Below are 18,255 nucleotides of genomic sequence, written 5' to 3'. Positions count from 1 at the left end.
ACAAAATCTCTCCAGAAATGTAAAGTATTCTAGACTATCAGTGCAGCCCTTTGTTTCTTTTCATGAAACGGCTTTACTAACCTTTGGTGAAGAAATCGGTGTTATCCCAGTCTTGCTTGTACAATGCTTTAAAAAAACGTGTGTGTATGGATTATGTGCCTCCTAAGCATTCAGAACCCCCATCGGCCACTCTCATTCTAAAAAAAAACCCTTCTTTTTCTGTACCCTAAAACTGCAAGGTTTAATGCTCATGAACGCGTTCTTATTGGAGAAGACAGCAGTCGATCTTGTTGTGAAGGGGAAATAAAGCGCTTCAGCACGCTGTGACAACACGACGACGACGACTCAAGTCAGAGAGCTTTGACGTAGCGGAGATGGAGGCCTTGACGGTTTTCTGCCCTGCCCGGCAGGTTCACCGAGCGTGGGTGACGATTGGCGGACGCCTCAGCCGCTCATCCCGGCTTCCTTTTTCCGATTGGTCCATCTGCCCGTCCATCAGACGTGTGTCCCTGCCGCGGGGGGCGGGACCTGTGCGTCAGTGGGCGGTGCTTGGAGGAGTCTGGAGTAGAATCTGGGAGGGTACGTCGGGCTGAGTCCGGTGGTTGCGTGCGTGGTGTGTGTGTGTGTGTTTGTGAGCACATTTTGCCTTCTGTCGATCCTCTCGAATTCATGCTAAAATACTGCACCTTCTCAACAGTGAAGTGGCGGGGCAAGAGGAAAGGGGGGTCTTGTTTTTGGGAAACACACGCGGGAAGAAGTGCTTGCCGAGTCAGCCAGAGCCATGGGTTTCCGTAAGAAGAACAAGAGCCCGCCGGTACTGAGCCACGAGTTCGTGATCCAGAACCACGCGGATATGGTGTCGTGCGTGGCCATGATCATTCTGCTGGGACTCATGTTTGAGGTACAGTAAGGAAACAACAAAAAGCAGATCGGCACGCAGGACACCCGGTTGACAGCCACAAGGGGGCTGGGCACAAACTATCCCCCCCTGATCATTAAGACTGAACGCGGCCATATAAACCTGGTCACATTACAGGAAAAGCTCCTCTCAACAGGGCAAATAGTTCAGAGTGCCGAACACAAGAGCTCCCGGACATAGTTCAGAGCCGCCAGAAATGTCTTTATTGGTTTATATAACGCCTCAGCTTACTGGGCTGATGTCACAGCTAGGCACCCACATCAAAATATCATTTTACACCGAAGATATGTTTTTAAGAGGTACTGTAGCTGGCTAACTCGAAGGGCAGTGACGCCTGGTCGATGGTTAAAGTGTTATTAATGATCGGATGTGCCAAATGCAGCTATGTACCTTGCCATACTGCAGGTGCTTTAGGGTTGTACTAAATATAACCGCAAAAAGCAATGTTTTAAACGTTTATTTTTTTTCTGCCTGTTACCTGTTACTGATGGTAATATTTCGAATGCGAACGACGACGAACTTGACAAAATGTTTGTTTTCGCGTCTCGGCAGTCATTATTTACATTGAAGGGTGCGAGGCACAGCTTTTGTTTTTGGAGCGAATGAACTAATGGCACCTGGACGGTTTAAAATTTAAAATTTAAAATGTCTTCTGTTAATTCATAAAGTTACTAATTTTAGTTTTACAGCATAAAACTGACGTTGCACGAGTTGTCCAAAGGGTTCAGCAGTCTTGCATTATCATGCATTAACTTCATGTGTACATGTTTTTGATACAGTACAATTTATTTGTATTTGTATTTACTGGATTATGATATTATCTGCGGTTTCTGCTACAATGCATTTTTTATGTAGTGCATCGTATAAAACTCTTCCACAAAGAGAGGCTTTGTCTGGAAGTTCAGGAATAGTCATTGAAAATGGGGCAACACTAGGTGAAACTGTGAGAATTGAAAGCCATTGCTATCTCACATGCCAGCTCTGAAAATATTTCAAATCTGTAGCCGGGTTTGTACAGGGCACCAGAAAAACACAAGACAGTGTGACTCACACTGTCACACAGGCCCTTTTCTGGGCCTGAAAAGGGGGTTAAAACGAAATGCATCATCTTATAATGTCATTGCACATTGATGCAGAGTTTTCACATCAGTAACCTGATTTGCAAAGAAGCAGAAATACCACATTAGGACAAGACATAAGTGTCAGGGCCCGCCATTTAGGATATAAATAAAAATATTGATGAACTGACATCCAAAGGAGTTTTGAAGTTTGAGACAAAATGATTATGTGTGCCATTCCCTGGGGAAGAAAAAAAAACAGAGCACCAAGCATTGGAAAATATCAGAGCAAATAAAAATGGACACAATTGTTTTTCTTAATATTCACATTTAGAGCTCAGGCAGAGATTAGGTTTTCCTGCCCTGGAAAATTGCATTAAAGCAAATCTTGACTACGTGCACTTTAGCAGTACATCATTGGACCTTCATGTTACGATTTTACATGTTCAGTTCATGCTTGTTGCCCTTCATACAAGTTTAATGTTTAGTTTGGAGTGTATTTTTTCTATTGGAGAGAGAGAGCATTTTAATGACTGTTTCTTCATTGTTCTTTTTTTTTCTGCAGGTAACAGCAAAATATGCCATCATGTTTATTACTGTCCAATACAATGTGACATACACGCTTGGTAAGTCTTAAACTTTAATAAAAAACACATGGGGTACACTTTTACAGTGTGTAAAGTTGGTTAAATATTATCTCAGAAATATGCTATTTGTGTTTTGCCTCAGAGCCTTTTACTTCACTGTAACATTTCCTTGTTTTTTGTTCGTTAAATAATTAATTCTTTACACTTATATAGCACTTTTCTGGGGACTCAACTCAAAGGACTTTAATAAAACTAAAGCATTGCTACAATAAAGTTTGATACAGAGTCCTTACAGCTGCTGGGAATAATCACAAAAGTCGAGCATGGCAGAGGCTTTTTACATTCAGAAAAGGCTTGAGTGAAGCCAGTGTCCCAGTTTCATTTGCTTGGTGTTGCATTGTCTGGTAGCACACTACAATGAAAAGTTTACCCACTGAGACAACTTGGGTTAAGATGTGCAGAAGTCAAAAGAAATGCGTTAGGAAAAACTGAGGGGGGTAAGAAATGAGATCATCTTCATCAGAGTAACCATGCAGTTGACATAGGTTTTGGGCTAAAGAGCAGCTCTTCAGATGTGCTATGTGTGTGTTAGTGTCTGTTGCGTGCAGACTGTTAAGGTCAATCCAGAATCATCTAAAATCGATGAAAACGCAAGTAAAAGCCTTTCTGATGCCTTTTGTTTTGTCTGCCTAATTTTTTTTTCCCATCTTTTTTCAAAAGTTTAAATACGATGAGTACTGTGTATCTCCAGAAAGGGGTAGGTTTAATCAAACTCATGCTAAAGAGGTTTACAGTTAACATTTAGTATAACAAAATTGGACTCACCCCGGGGACAGGACTGATGGTTGCATCAGTAATGGTGCAGAAATTCTCATCCCTGGTTCTAAATGCTGTTGCTGGAATGTTTTCCTTTGACCTTGTTCTTAGGAAGCATTCACCGATATTAATCTGTAGTTAAAGGTATAATGCTGCTTAACTGGAAAAAGAAAAGAGCATGGCTCAACTGCTGTTTGCTTGAAAAAATTTTCAAAATGCATAAATTCTTTTGGAATATTGAGCAATTTTAAAATTGGAAAACTACTAGATTTTTAACAGTGTGGGGTTAACATTTATAGTTATCTTTTTTTCCTCTTTTCAATACAGATGACAGACCTGAGCCTGTCAATTTCTATAAGTATGGACCAAAAGATATGGCTACAGTTTTCTTCTATGTCCTGATTGCAATCATTCTTCATGCCTTGATCCAGGAGTACATTCTCGATGTAAGTTACTGACCAGGACTGGCAATGATATAAGAATGAAACCAGCATTATTCAATGCAGAAGGAACCTGTTAGCTTGTGTTCTTAAAAACAACCGATCTAAAAAGTAGAGACTTTTCTGAAATTATAAACTATAACAGCTGAAACAGGAAGCCAAAACCTATGTATAAACAAGCCCAAGCTTTTTTTTAAACCTAAAGTTGATAGGCAAATGATTATTTATTTTAATTAGGGAGATTGTTAGTAAACATGGTGTAGTTAACTGATTTGGAAGAATAAGGTGTAAAGTTGCTAAATATCTAAATATTGGAAACATCACTTTGTGACATCAGCAGCAACATCCAGAGGTGGTGGTGGTAGTAGTAGTAGTAGTCATTATCCCCATCAGAAAAGTAGGAACATACAAACATTGGTGCCCTGCAAAATGATGTGTTGTACATTTAATTCCAGTAGAAGAAAACAATGATTGTGAAAGATATGTCATATTTAAGATTTGTGTATTTTATTATTTTGATGTAGTTTGAAAGTTGTCAGTGTCTAGGGTGTTAGCAAAATGCCCAGAATGTATGTAATTTTTGCATCTGCCTGTTCTGTCCTGTGCTTACAGCCACATGGCTACATTACTGAGAATTACCTATAGGAAACAGGCTATTTGCTTGTTCCAGAGTTAAAAGGTGCTTACTCTATCTGTGTGAGAACAGCCCTGCTCTGGAAGCAACAGCTTACTTTCATGCCAAATACCAGACAGATACATACAGGAAGAGGAAGTAAATAAATCTTACATGTATTCTGAATATGTGGGCGTCTGACCCATGTATGTGTTCACTTTTCGTGGTGTAAATATGAAATGCCCTTTTTATCAAATGTTAAAGTAAAATGTTGGAAAAAATCACCAGCTCTGTCATTATTACAGAAACATGTTGTGTCATGTAATGCACAACTAAAGTAGAACTTTAATGTAAATGTGTACTAGTTGTCTCTTAATTACATGATAATTATTTGTTCTTCATGACAGCAAGCAAACATCCACATACTTTTTTTTGTAAGCATCTGATTTACTGTGTACTCACCACAATGTTTTTTTTAGTATTGTTAAAGATACAATGGAAAATGTTATTATTCCCTTGCTTAACCAATCACACAGAGCGTTTGAAGTCTTTAGAAATGAGTGGGGTAATGTTAGAAAGCTCTTTCTAAACGAATATAGTTACCTAACGTTACCAGCAATTAACCACAGATGTGGCAGCAACATGGCAAATGATCTGAGATCATATGGTTATGCACTACAGATTACTTCTATAAGTCTCTCAAAATGTATAAAAAAGGGGGTTAGTTTAATCTGATGTATATTTATTTAAAAGTGTGTATACGATGATACTATTTTTTTATAAGAAGCGGCAGTCATAAGCTAATGCACACAATCCCTGGCCCTGATTTTTTCCATCACTATTGATATTTTTGGGGATGAAGGCAATTTCAGATGTTATGCGAGTCCTTTCTTTTGTTCAAAATGGCCTCACAATTCAAAATGTCCTGCAACACTGTAATGTTTTAGCCAACGAGAGCTCAAATGTGACGGCGCACCATCACAGTAGAGCCGTCTCGCTTAAAGACAAACTTCCAGTGCAGTTCTGCGTTGTGAAAATGTTAAGCTCATCTCAAACAGCATAACATATCTTAAATTAAAGTACAGTCTCTGTTGAAATTGTGTTTACCTGTCACCTTTTAGATTCTTCACAGTTTTTTCCCCAATCATACAGTGTTTTTACTGCACTGTTATGAATTCAGGAGTGATGTTGAGACAGGAGTGACATTTTTGTCAGGCTTCTCTCTCTCTCGCCCACTTTATGAGTCAGAATTCATATCCCATGTCTGTTGTGCACTAATGAGCCCCTTCCAGTGTAAAGACACCTGACTGAGATTTCAGATCTGGGTTTGGTCATTTCTACTTGAATTGTTGTACCCACAGACATTTCCTTTATGTGACTGTTAATTAACAGAAAATAAGTTAAAAATTCTCCATAACAAAGTTACATGAGGTATGCTGTTATAAATTGAAACCTGAGGTGGATTTTTATCCACCTTTCCTGGATAAAAATTCCAGACATGCATCTAATATTTCTGAAGGCTATGGACATCACAGGCTCAGAGAAATCTATAATCTTTTTCTGTGCTGAAGAATTATATAATCTGTGCCCTGAACCTTTGAAATACTACTTAAAATGTTTTATTTCAGACAACGTTCTTGCTTTCACAAGAAGAGAATTGTGCATTTTTATTATCAATTAAGCAGATTTTACATTGTTGAGTTATTTAATTGGATTAGTTCCACTTTAGTGAGTCTGTACTCAAATCTGTGTGTAAAACAATAATTAGCACATTAAAGTAATAAAATAGTCATATTTTTATTAAAATAAATAATTGCATGGAAAAAATGTGGGAGCATAATAATATTTTTAATTTCAGAAAATAAACCGACGGCTTCACTTATCAAAAACTAAGCACAGCAAATTCAATGAATCTGGACAACTGGCTGCCTTCTACTTATTCTCCTTTATCTGGGGAGCGAGCATCCTGACCGCAGTAAGTACAGATGAGATCGTTGGGCAAAACTGAAGACGAAACAAAAAAACAGTTTTTTAAGAAAATCAACCCTGGAATCAGATGCCTAATAAATGCACCATGCTTGTAAACCCACTGTTAAACTACACCTGATTTAACTTATAACACAGTGTTAAACAAAGTACAGTATGTAATTGATTCAGTGTTAAGAAATTAGACTTTTAAGGGCAGGTTTTATTGTACCTCACCCTTTTGTCTGCTTGTCATTGGATTAGTTCCAATGCAGGAGTTGCACACACATTTGCAGCTGTGTTGTGTACTTATCATTGATATCTTTTTGTGTCCAACAGGAGGAATTTGCAACAAATCCCACTTACTTGTGGGAGGGCTATCCTCACAACCATATGTTGTAAGTTCTTGACCTTTCTTCAGTATGTGTGCTCAGTTTTGTCTCATCTCTGTTGAAGAGTTAGCTTACACATCACACTGCTGCAGGCCAGCTCTGAGGCTTCAGGGCTGAAGACCAGCGAACATCCCCCGTCACACTGCAGCAACACCTTGCTGTAAAGTCACGGAACCCGAAAGCATATCCGCATCCAGAGCAAGCTGACCAATTGGTCGGGTCATTTTTGTCTACTTTCTTAAGCAGTACAAGGCACTGCCAACATAGGTCTCCAGTGAAGACCAGCAACACAGCGTGGTGATCAGTCATCTGCCTGTCGCTATATGCTGTGTTGTGTTTCTAGCAAGGTGAACTTGCTGAGATCAAGCTCTCACAATCTCACTCTCTCTCAGCTGATTTACATGTATTGAAAACGCTTTTTTTAACGACTGATGCCTAATCTCGAATTTGAATTCGTGTTTGCTAATTATTCCTCATTCTAGTTTTCAGGTGAAATTCTTCTACATTTGCCAGCTGGCCTACTGGCTTCATGCACTGCCAGAGCTGTACTTTCAGAAAGTGCGAAAGGTAGGGAATGGAATCGCCTGCAGTGCTGTTAAATAAGAATAACAGTGTCCCACAGCAGAGCCATAAGCTTAATATTGAGAACAAGCATTTTGCTACAGGGTACCTGAGATCTGGACACCAAAATGAAAGAAAATAAAGGCAGTATGTAAAAAAGGCCGTATATTTCAAAACACTGGATGTGGTTGCTACTACAAAAATGTCTTAAAAAGGAAAAATACAAAAGATGTGAATAGTATTATAAACTGTTGGGGTGTGCTTTTGAATTAGTGGATATTTCTTTTGTACCTGGAGAAGAATATTGGAAATGTGTTTGTGAAATTTGAACAAAAGACCCTCATCTGGTGTGTACAGTGGATGTTTTACTCCTGTTGTGTTGTGTGTGATGCTGAAAACGAGACTGATGAATTTTTAATGAAACATGAGTTTGAACAATAAAGAAGGTATATAATTCATAAACCTGCCTTAGCATTTTAATGTCTGAGGTCATTTTACTTGAAAATGGATTCTGTGAAGTAAGCACAAAACAGTCTTAAAATGTCAGTTACACTGTTTGAAAAGTGGGGAGATAGTGGCAAGAATATCAACTTGATCAGGGGCAGTATCCCTGTGGCTCTATCCCAAGAAACTAAGCAGAATGTCTATATGGGCCATGTGGGAACACAAAGTAATATTAACATTTTATCCTTTGCACAGTTGTAAACTCCACAGGAGAATGTGTTTCCTTGACGAGTTTTGAACTAAGATAAAATTGAAGAAACATTTTATTTTCAAACACTTGTGCTAGCTTCAGTGTTTGGTTGAACTTGTAGTTTTTCTCACGATTTAATATAATCTCTTAAAAATGAGGTTTTCCAACAATGGCACTGCTGTGGTGTAGGTACATATTTTAAATTACTAGTACTTGTGCCCTTTTTCCAGGAGATGCACAAAAAATAAACATAGTCCTGGTATTAACAATGGAGATTAACAATAGAGTGGGAATTTATATGTGTGGTGTCTATTTTATTATAATATCAGAAAAATGCAGAGAAGTAAGAATGGTTTGTATTTGTAACTTGTTTTTATTTTCCAGGAGGATATACCTCGTCAACTCAATTATATTTGCCTTTATATATTTCACATTGCTGGTGCCTATATTTTAAAGTAAGTTGTCTTTATCTATGCCTGATTTAAAAATGTAGCATTTTAAACTCACTGTGAAAGCAATTCAACCAAACGTTCAGTTAACAGAATTTAATTCAAAGTCTTAAATTTTGATTGTATCTTGAGTGTTTTCTGGGGTTCTCTCATTCAGATATCTAGTTGGATAGGGGACACAAAATAATCTTTGATTTCCTGCTGGAAATCTGACATTCTTAAGTGAATGTGTTCTATGAAAATAGATCAGGGTAACAGCTATAATTTAAGGAAACAGCAAGGTGCTCATTAGCATGATTTTAATGTAATTATCTGCAGGTTTTTGATAGGTCACCTGCTGCTGGGTCAAAGTGCATGTGGGATAACTTAGATTTTTCTCTGTCCTTAATAACATCCCTGCGCTTTTTATATTTAAACATTTGTTAGTCATACTTAGAGAGCCAGGTTTTAAAACACAGTTCTATTTATATTGATTTCACATTTGCTAAACGGAAGCTTTGCAGTTGTTATTTTCCCTCACCTTCCAATGTTCTTTTGTATTCGTAATACTAAGCCTGTGGTGTTCCTGTCTCTCTCGCTCCTGTAGTCTTCACCGTCTTGGCCTGATTTTACTGGTGCCACACTACTTGGTTGAGCTCCTGTTTCATGCCTCTCGACTCTTCTACTTCAGCGATGAAAACAAGCAAAAGGGGCAAGTGACACAAAAAAGCGAAACTTTGTATATCTGTCCAACCCTCCATTTTCCATCCGCTACTCCTGATTCAGGGTCGCGGCGATGGGCACGAGGCAGGGTACACCCCGGCTGGGATGCCAGTCCATCACGGGGCACTCACACAGACACGTACACACTCACACCAGGGCCGCTTTTCCCACACAACAATTAACCTTCCAGGATGTCTCTGGTGTGCGAGGGGAATCCAGGGCACCCGGTATGAACATACAGACTCCACACAGGTTATCTCCCCGGGTTGGGAATTGAACCCAGGGCCTCAGCGTCCAACTTTGTACACGCTAGAGAAAAAAGCTAGAAAGTAGTATTAAGAATGTGTTGCCACCGTCATCGAGGGAAGAAGCAGAGGTTAATTCCATGCTGAAAGTAGAAATAAAAAACACACGGTTCAGGCTGTTGAGCCTTCTTTAGGTGTCCAGAGCACTTCTCCCTATTTATGTCTCCGTGTTTTTAAAGGGATTCTGACAATATTGAGGAGCCCAGGTCCTTCTCAGTATACCTTCTCAAATTGAAGAATAAGAATAGGACATGCATCTTTATACGAATTATGGTGTGTGTCAGGAACAAAGGTCCCAGCCATGTTGTGCAAAAGAATGGCTGAATGGTCACCTCCTTTTTGGATTCTTTCATGTGTTCTTATGCTGTTGGCACGTGTCACTCTGAGCTGTGTAGACTTGCATCCCCAGTAGCGTCACTTGTATTAAGTTGGATGAAAACAAGCGAAAGGTGCTTGTAGAAAGAATGCAGTTCCTTTCCGTATTCGTAATAACTTGGAATAAACCGATGTTTCAATGGAAGGGATGGATCATCGGTATGGATGCTGATTTCAATAGCAGCCCTTCTCTCCAACCCTCAGGTTCACTCTGTGGGCCCTGCTGTTTGTCATCGCTCGTCTCCTCACCCTCACGCTCTCTGTCCTCACATTTGGCTTTGGCTTGGCACGGGCAGAAAATCAGGGCTTCTCCATAGCAGACGGAAACTTCAACATCCTGACTGTCAGGCAAGTCCACCTTTGACCTCCTTTCTTAACAAATGGCAATTGGATTTTTTGCAAATCATCCTGAAAAGCACAATAATGTATGTAAACAGTGCTTGAGAAACTGAGATTGTATAAAAGACCTTAGGTTGTAAAGTATAATGTTAAAGTGAACGATAGGCATCAAATAAGTCCTTTCAGATCCAGAAGCTTGGTGCTTAATTTCAGGTTCTCTTGGAACACATCTGAGCAACAAGAATCTGCAATGAGATTCTTGACTGATGTCCCAGATATGCTCCAGCTCAGACTTTTTCTAACCCTGAAGAGTTCAGAATTTGATGCTAGTATTCAATATTACTGGTGATGTAACTGGATATATGTTGATCTGAATTAATTTAAATGTCTTCTTATACCATTCAAATTACACCGTCTTGTAAAATCCTATTTTCCACAAACTATAAAAGTAGTATTCCTCTGGCCACGCACTTAGTTGAAATAACAAAAATGGTTTGTTATAATAGTTTCGCTCATCATGTATGTTTTTTCTTGTGCCCTTTCCAGAATTAGCTGTTTGGCTGCTATCTGTCTAACACAGGCCTGGATGATGTGGAAGTTCATCAATTTCCAGTTAAAGAAATGGAGAGAACATAGCCAGAACCAAGCCACAAAAAAGAGAGTGACCAGTCCAAAGAGCAGACCTTCTAAAAAGGAATTAAGCAGAGGTATGGGTTATAGTTAGTTCCCTTTAAGGACCACACCTAGGATGGTGGGCTCAGTTTGAAAGATCTTGGTACAGTCCAAGTTAATAATGTGAAGGTGAGCGTTTTGTGTGATTGTTGTTACTTCATCTTTGCTACAAACAGTAGTTGCTACATACTGCTTACAGACTGTTTAACAACAAAGCGTATATCCTGCTGTATATAACATCTATCAGGTCTTGCAAAAGAAATACAGAAAAAGTGAATCTGAATTAATTGACGCTTTCTAATAAAAAAGCATTACATCGATGATTAGAAGGGGAATTCGAAAGGAAGTTGGTGTTTGTGTCTGTTTTTCTGTGCATTTTATCAATCTACAAAGTAAACTAAAGTTTAAAAAAAGATACAGCAGAACAAATTAAGTTGTCATTTCTTTAACAAACTTGGTATGTTTGCTTTTTTTTTGTCTGGATTCATGCCCTAAATTGAACTATCATCTAAAGTGTAATGTAAAAACATTACAGATGTTTTTAACAGTTTTATTACTCTTGATTTTGAGGAGCTGTCAGGAAAAAAAATGAACACAGTTAATGCAAAGAATGCTCTCAACAGCAGAGTTAAGTGGAAGACATGAATGTTTAGATGGAGCACATGACTGACTTCGTCAGGGCAGTGGAACAATACTGTATGGGTTTGAGTTTTCAAAATCACCCCCGATAACCCCCAAATCTTATACGTTTCACTTTTAAATGTTATGTGTTCATTTTATCTTGTTTTGCAGGAAATGCAGTGAATGGAGTCATGAAATTAGAGGAAAGAACGTCACCCCGTGCAAAAAAGCCCAAAGCATCGTAAAAGCATTTCCTTTCATGACCGAGAGATAGAGAGCTGAAATAGCAGCATGCTGTCCTCTCTCACACTAAATGTTACCACCTTGTTACTCGCTCTGAAAAGAACTTAGGTCAGTGGCATCCAGAAATTATATTGGGGAACTTTTGTGGTAAAACAGAAAAGCATTTCATGTGTTTTGGATACTTTTTAAATAGACCTTTATTGTTCAGATTTCTCTCAAGGTTTTGTTATTTATGCATTAGTGTGCATATCGTACTCTGGTTTCAGAGTGCATTATGATCGAAGGTTGGAGCTAATAGTGCTTTAAAAACAAGGTGCCTGTGAACTCTGCCATTAGCAGCGGTCCCTTGTTGGGCATTACCAGGGAAGGACTGCCTTCGCCAAGCATAGATGTGAACATCAGGCAGTGAAGCTTAGAATGATTGTTTATTTTACCTTTTAGTTAACAGTCATCTTTTAATTCCACTAATACATTTGAAAAAGATAAAAAGATCATTTGTGGAATTCATCAAGGTCGTTAAGAGCAGTGATTTCTGAGCTCATGTTGTGCAAACATGGGTGGCTGACACAGCTGTAGATCAGAATACCTTCCTGCAAATGGTGATTTGCTGTTTTTAATAGTAAAGAGGAGAAAAATAAAGGAATGGTGTCCTCATATCAAGCAGCTTTACAATACGCAAAGCCTTTTAGGGTGTAAATGGCTTGATATTGACAAAAGTCTCATTTGGAGACTTCAGATGCCCAGAGTGGAAAGTTCAAAGGGGTCAGACAAAAAAGATCAGTGAGGGCTCTGAAACGTGTGAGCCATCCAGAGCTAGATTAGTAATGTAGATTCTAGTTTAAATTAGATTTTACATTAGAATGTGTTTGTCAGAGACGCATTGCATCAAGATGAGTAACTGAACATAAGGATCCTTAGAAAAGCAGAGATCCTGACCAGACAGTAATGCTGTGAAGAAGTATGTAGTACATGGTACTACAAGCGTTTTAGTGGCCTTTATAATGTCCTGGGGATTTCTTTGCGTGCTCTGCCCAAGTCAAACTGCATTGGTCGGCAGTGCAAAGCAACTTAGAATATGATCCAAACAGTTCTTAAAGTGTCCTTATATGAATTAATCATCAGTCTTTTGATTTTGGCTTTTCAAGGTGTGAACTATTCAGGTGCTGCCTCCTGAATGACAGACTTAAGTGTTCGTCCTCGCAAACATTGGGAATGCTCTCTGTGTATGTACGTGTGGGTTACTGTGTGTATGGGTAGTGCTTTATGTTAGGTGCATGGAATCGTGTGTCTGTCTCAGCTTTTAACGATTACATCAATGGGTGTAAAACAGAGAGAACCAGTATAATCTAGTTTGTCAGCCTTTTTTTTCTTGAAGTGTTGTTCATGCTTGTGGGGATACATTTGTAACAAGCTGCACAGTTTTTTTTTTAATTCTTTTAATTTTGACTGCAAACACAAGTGTTTTGTTTGGTTGGTTCCTGCAAAAAGAAAAAAATAATCCGTGTGAGAGCTGTGATGTGTAATGGTGCTGTCTGAAATACTAAACGTCAAGACTTTCTCCACCTTCCCCGTGATCTTGATATTGCCATTTGCAAAGAATGAGTCTCAAAAAGATGACTTTCTCTCAGGTCATACATTATGACCCTTCCAAAGCACCCTCATCAAAAATTTGGTCTTTACTCATAATCAAAGCTGTTAAACGTTAAATCTGATCAGCTTTTTGTTTCCACTTATAAGCAAAGAGCCAGATCGTCACTGACCTGCCTTTGCTCATGAATTCATGTTTACTGGTCAAGTCGGTAAAAAAGCACATCTCATAGCTCCCTGCTGGATACAGTAGAAGTGGAAGTAGAAGTATAGAAGTGGAAGTAAATTGATCCAGTGCACAATGTATTAAAGTTGCAATTTCTAGCCTTCTAGGATCAAATAGTAATCTCTCCCTAAAATGAACGTGTCCTTTCCTATTCATACAGAAATTAATGTAGAAGAACTATATCATGTGTTAACGTGTGTAAAATTAATGTAGATCTTTTTTTTTTAATTCGGAAGAGGGCTGTCTTGTTTGTGGTTTCCAGTAATCAGACACAAAGCAGGGGAATTTCCAGAGGTGAGCTAGCCCAGAAGTGAACACTAGGTGGAGACGAGTTGCAATAGTTTGACCTGACGCAGAGAACAGGTTTATGACGCAATAAAATCACTTCTGTGGGTTCAAAGAAGCCCTTTGCTAGTCATTTCTTTTACTTTAATGGTACATTTGATATGACATACAGGTAAATGTTGGATATGCTTCTTTGAGATATATTTATTTCAGTATATCGCACTTATCACTACAAATTCACAGTGATATATTCCTAATGGGTTAAAAATTGAATAATGAATTAATAAAAAGTGAATACAGATTTACCATTTGTGAAAAACCTTTAATACAAATTATCAGACTTTTAAATTTGATAAAGTTTAATCTTAATGTTTATCGAGGTGGCTTCTACAGCTTGTTCTACCTCATGGATATTTCTCAAACAAAGGAAAAGTGGAAACTTTATTTGGCACAGCCCTCCTGTGCATTAAGCATTAAGACATTTCTTTGTGATCTGTTCTGTTTAGCTAATCACTCATACCCGCAATATCCCGCAATTAGTTCACAATTTAGAAATAAACAAGTACTAATTAACGATAAGTAATAATATAATATTATGGAATAGAATAGATCTTTAGTATAGAATAGCTTTTCCAAATACAAAAAATACACACAAGGCTACTGTAAGATTAATGGAGCATAAAAATGTGCAACCTCCTAATCTGAGCAGATATTTTAGCTAGATGAGCTCAGTTGGGTAGATGTGTGTTGCTGATTAATAACCTTTTCTTAAACCTCGGCAGCAGCCATGTTGTTGATTTTGATTCACAGGCTTCTTTCAAGAAATACCTGAATGACAACCTTGGAGCACTTTGATGATGATGATGATGATGATTTCCGAGTACTTAAATAAAACTCCATAAAAAAACAGAATCAGAAAATTAGGGATATTAAAAAGGTTACAAGTGTTAGTATACCATTTAGCTCATTTGGTAGTAACTGCTGATTTCAGCATCTTAACTAGATGTTTCTTGAAAGAAGAAACCAGGGTTTCAACAGCTTGGCTGGGTAGCTTGTTCCCTATTCCCACAACCCTTGGTGTAAAGAAGTGCCTCCTGTTTTTAGATTCAAAAGGCTAGGGAGTTGCCTGCCCCTGTCACAGTTTGGTCTAGTTATTGGCAGTTCTCCTTTCTTTTGCCGCCTTTTGTGAATTTACAACTTTGACCTGTATAAGGCCAATTTTAAGAAAGTAAACTCATTTTGTAACTGGACAACAAATTGCAGTATCCACTAAAAATTGTAAAAAGGTCTGTCATAACGAGCTGACCAATTTATTTTTCTGGGGCTTTGTAAGTGTTCTAAACTTTATTAATAAGTGTTTTATTTGTATTTCTTGATAGCTATTTATTTGATGTTGTTTGGTCATGATAATATTCTTCTGTATTGTTTTCTGTTTTAGAACAAGCTGTTTAATCTCAACCCCTTTTCCAAAGTGTTGTAGCGGTCTTTCACACTAGTGTTCCTCTGAAGGGGGCATACTGCATATCAAGGATGTCCAGGGTGTTGTGTTGAGGTAACAACAGGGTGGTTCTTGTGGTGGTTATTAAGGAGGGGATGGCCTGGGACTCTCTGATGGTCAAAGAGAAATATTCACATCAAAACATTACTGCATTATCTTTTTTCAACTGTTTTTATGCAGAGAAACGACGGTGTCCATCATAATAATTTTACTGCCTTACAGGTTTAAATATTGTTTAAAATAAGCAAGCATACTATTGTAGGTCCGCAAGAATGGGTCCAAATGGCTAAAAATCAAAAAAGGGGCTTCTACATTTAACTTGAATTTTAAAGTGAAAGTGAAACATGATTTGTTACCAGAAATAAAGACTAGTAGGTCTGGTCTTATTTATGAGAGGTGTTGAACAGTTTAAGTGTTACCCAGAGGCTTACAAACAAACCTGCTCCAATGTTTTTCTTTACATCTTTTCAGTTTAGCTTACATTGTGAAGAAGGGATTGTGGCAAGAATATGGATTTATTTTTGTAATAAAGTAGAAATAAAATCATTAGGGGTAAGTTAGGGTCCGCAAGACTTTAAAGTGATTGAATGTTACCTTTTATTTGCACCTGTAGTATAAGTTTGAACCACACAAGGTAGCACAACATTTTATTTATAGTTTTAATTACTTTGATTTAGCTAATGTTAGAAAAGTCCTGGAATTCTAATAATATTGTACTTAACAATTTGAAGCATGATTGCAAACCTTTAATGGTGAAATTCTATTAATTTCTGTTTTCACAAGCTAGACACTTTCAGATGGAAGTATTTCTGCCAAAAAAAAACACCACTTTGGACTAAATGTGTACATGAAAATCAGTTGGATTTATTTTTGTTACTGTAATATTTTATTGCCCAGCACTGTTGTTAGTTGCTTGCTTAGATGTTCAAATATAAAGCTTTTATAAAGGTGTTGACTCTGATATGTTCTGGAGATATCTTTGTATGTGTTTATGCAAGTCTTTGTGATTTTTAGTTCCAATAAACCTTTGTTGATCAACCAAAAGGAAGTCCTTGCAGTTGTTTAATTAAATGTTTAACAAGTGCTTACAGATCACAGCTTTACCAAGTCCCCTGTCCAGTCGATTGTTAAGAATGGCCAAGGTTGGATGCAGCACCATCAGGATCGAAAGCTTGGTTTGATCTGAGAAGTTAAAGCTGGAAAACAGCTTAATGAGTAATTTCTAAAAATGAGTCTGTGAAAAAGTATCTAAACTAAGACAAAAAAGGCACAATTTTGCATTATCTGTAGCGTGGTTACTGCAGGGTAGACACACACACCAGAGGTCATGAAGGACGTTGCTGCAGAAAAGACAAGCAAGGACAAGAGGCAGGAACAAGGTGCCATCAACCTGCAGGTTTCGTCTTTACCTACTGTAGGTACTTTACACATAAAGGGCTGTGGAGAGATAGTGATATTTGTGAGGCTTCAAACTGAGAATGTCTCATTTGAGCAAAGGGCAGAAGGATGCTTGTAGCGAGCCTGTCCCTGAGAAGAAGCTGGGCCCATGACTTTATTTCGATCATTATCAGCACCTCTAGCTTGTTTTTTCTGATAAAGTAATGCATTTTTTTCTAACGTAGGCATTATAAATGTGTGCTGAAAGAAAAAAAAATAACTGCACCTTCCTGTAAATTAATTTTTGAATACAAGAGAAACAGTAAAGCACAGATCTCTCTGAACTTGTCTGTCAGGTGTCTGTTGTGCTGCTTTCCCTTGTCACTAGGGGGAGGCCTTGTGCTTTTTGCTGGTCTATTGACAGCTTTGCAGGAAAGAAAAGACAGCTGTTGTAAATGTTCTGCTGCATTAATAAATCACCACACATACCCAAGGCTGCCAGTAGCTTCTTATATAGAAATGCCCGTCCAAGAACGAAAGGAGACTGCAGTCCTTTCATCGTATTTGTTAAACAAATGCTTAGCAAAAACACACGATGCTACCATTCACCTTCACCACCAAATTTGCAATTTCTGTTCTCATAAGACATGCAATGAGATTTTGTCTTTTGAAACAAAAACTAACAGCTGTTGCACATGCTAGGCTGTTCTCTATATTGAAATATCCCTCTTGTAATGGGAACTGACTACAAATCCAAATAAAAATCTGATTTTTTTTTCAGATTTTGACATTCTGTTTCACATAACACGTACAAATCTAGAGCATGTAAGAAAGGTTCTAACAGAAAAGAAGGCATTCTGTCCATCTTGTTAACTTCATTCCTAGCAGTTTATTTAACAAAGAAGTAGTTTCTTGAAGATCCTACTAAATTTCCTGAAATGACATCATTAGGTAGTTTTGTCCCTACATCCTTTCTCTTTATGAAAGCTGTTATCCGCTGGCCACTGTGTCTCTCTTTGCTCTTGAGGAAATCGTGTAGTAAGGCTTCTTTCACCCATTGTGTCTTTTTTTTCTAATAGAAATCTGCAGTTGTAAAACTCAATGCAACCTGGAACCTAATAAGAATGGAGCCTGTATCCTAGTTGACTTTTTTTTTATTCAACAAGATTAAATCTGGCTCTAAATTATGCGGATTATGTTTAATTTCCATATAAATGAGGTTCATTTAAAAATGACGTCTTTCTTATTTAATGTAGCTCATTTGGAATTCTGTATTTGATAAGACATAATTTCATACCCCTGACTAAGAGTGAACAATTAGCAGAACCAGAATCAAACAGTGACTGGAGTAACTCAATCTCTATGGACTACTGCTGCTGGTGGTCACCCTGGTGGTCACACTGGTGGTCACCCATCAAGCACCCTGTTCCTCATCCAAACATTCCAGTCCAGTGCTCTTAAAAGCTCTTAGGAAAAAGGTCAGACTTTTATGATTTAAACCTTTCTGAACCTACAATTGAGCTGTAAAAGC

At 38.1% G+C, this 18,255-nt stretch overlaps 2 protein-coding genes across 6 annotated transcripts in view; one reads left to right on the top strand and one right to left on the bottom strand.

Annotated features, from left to right (window-relative positions):
• Window positions 1-376, bottom strand: part of zmynd8 (zinc finger, MYND-type containing 8) — a 28,674-nt gene extending 28,298 nt beyond the window's left edge. For 4 of the 5 annotated variants that reach the window (XM_069179335.1, XM_069179341.1, XM_069179339.1 and 1 more), the window contains exon 1: window positions 82-376. The gene's annotated coding sequence lies outside the window, so the exon portion shown is untranslated. The remainder of the gene's footprint in view (window positions 1-81) is intronic. The other variant, XM_069179338.1, reaches the window with a different exon arrangement.
• Window positions 377-577: 201 nt separating this feature from the next.
• Window positions 578-16,391, top strand: LOC102682257 (translocating chain-associated membrane protein 1-like 1). Its single transcript, XM_006639510.3, has 11 exons — window positions 578-901; window positions 2,543-2,603; window positions 3,708-3,826; window positions 6,292-6,408; window positions 6,738-6,796; window positions 7,273-7,357; window positions 8,430-8,500; window positions 9,081-9,185; window positions 10,081-10,224; window positions 10,762-10,922; window positions 11,680-16,391. The coding sequence occupies exons 1-11, from the start codon at window positions 782-784 to the stop codon at window positions 11,751-11,753; spliced, it is 1,116 nt and encodes a 371-aa protein (XP_006639573.2). The 5' UTR covers window positions 578-781; the 3' UTR covers window positions 11,754-16,391.
• The last annotated feature ends 1,864 nt before the right edge of the window (window positions 16,392-18,255 follow it).

This window comes from Lepisosteus oculatus, chromosome 16 (assembly GCF_040954835.1).
Source record: "Lepisosteus oculatus isolate fLepOcu1 chromosome 16, fLepOcu1.hap2, whole genome shotgun sequence".
Lineage (NCBI taxonomy): Eukaryota > Metazoa > Chordata > Actinopteri > Semionotiformes > Lepisosteidae > Lepisosteus > Lepisosteus oculatus.
The sequence above is the reverse complement of the archived record's forward strand: the minus strand, read 5'-3'. Positions and strand labels throughout refer to the sequence as shown.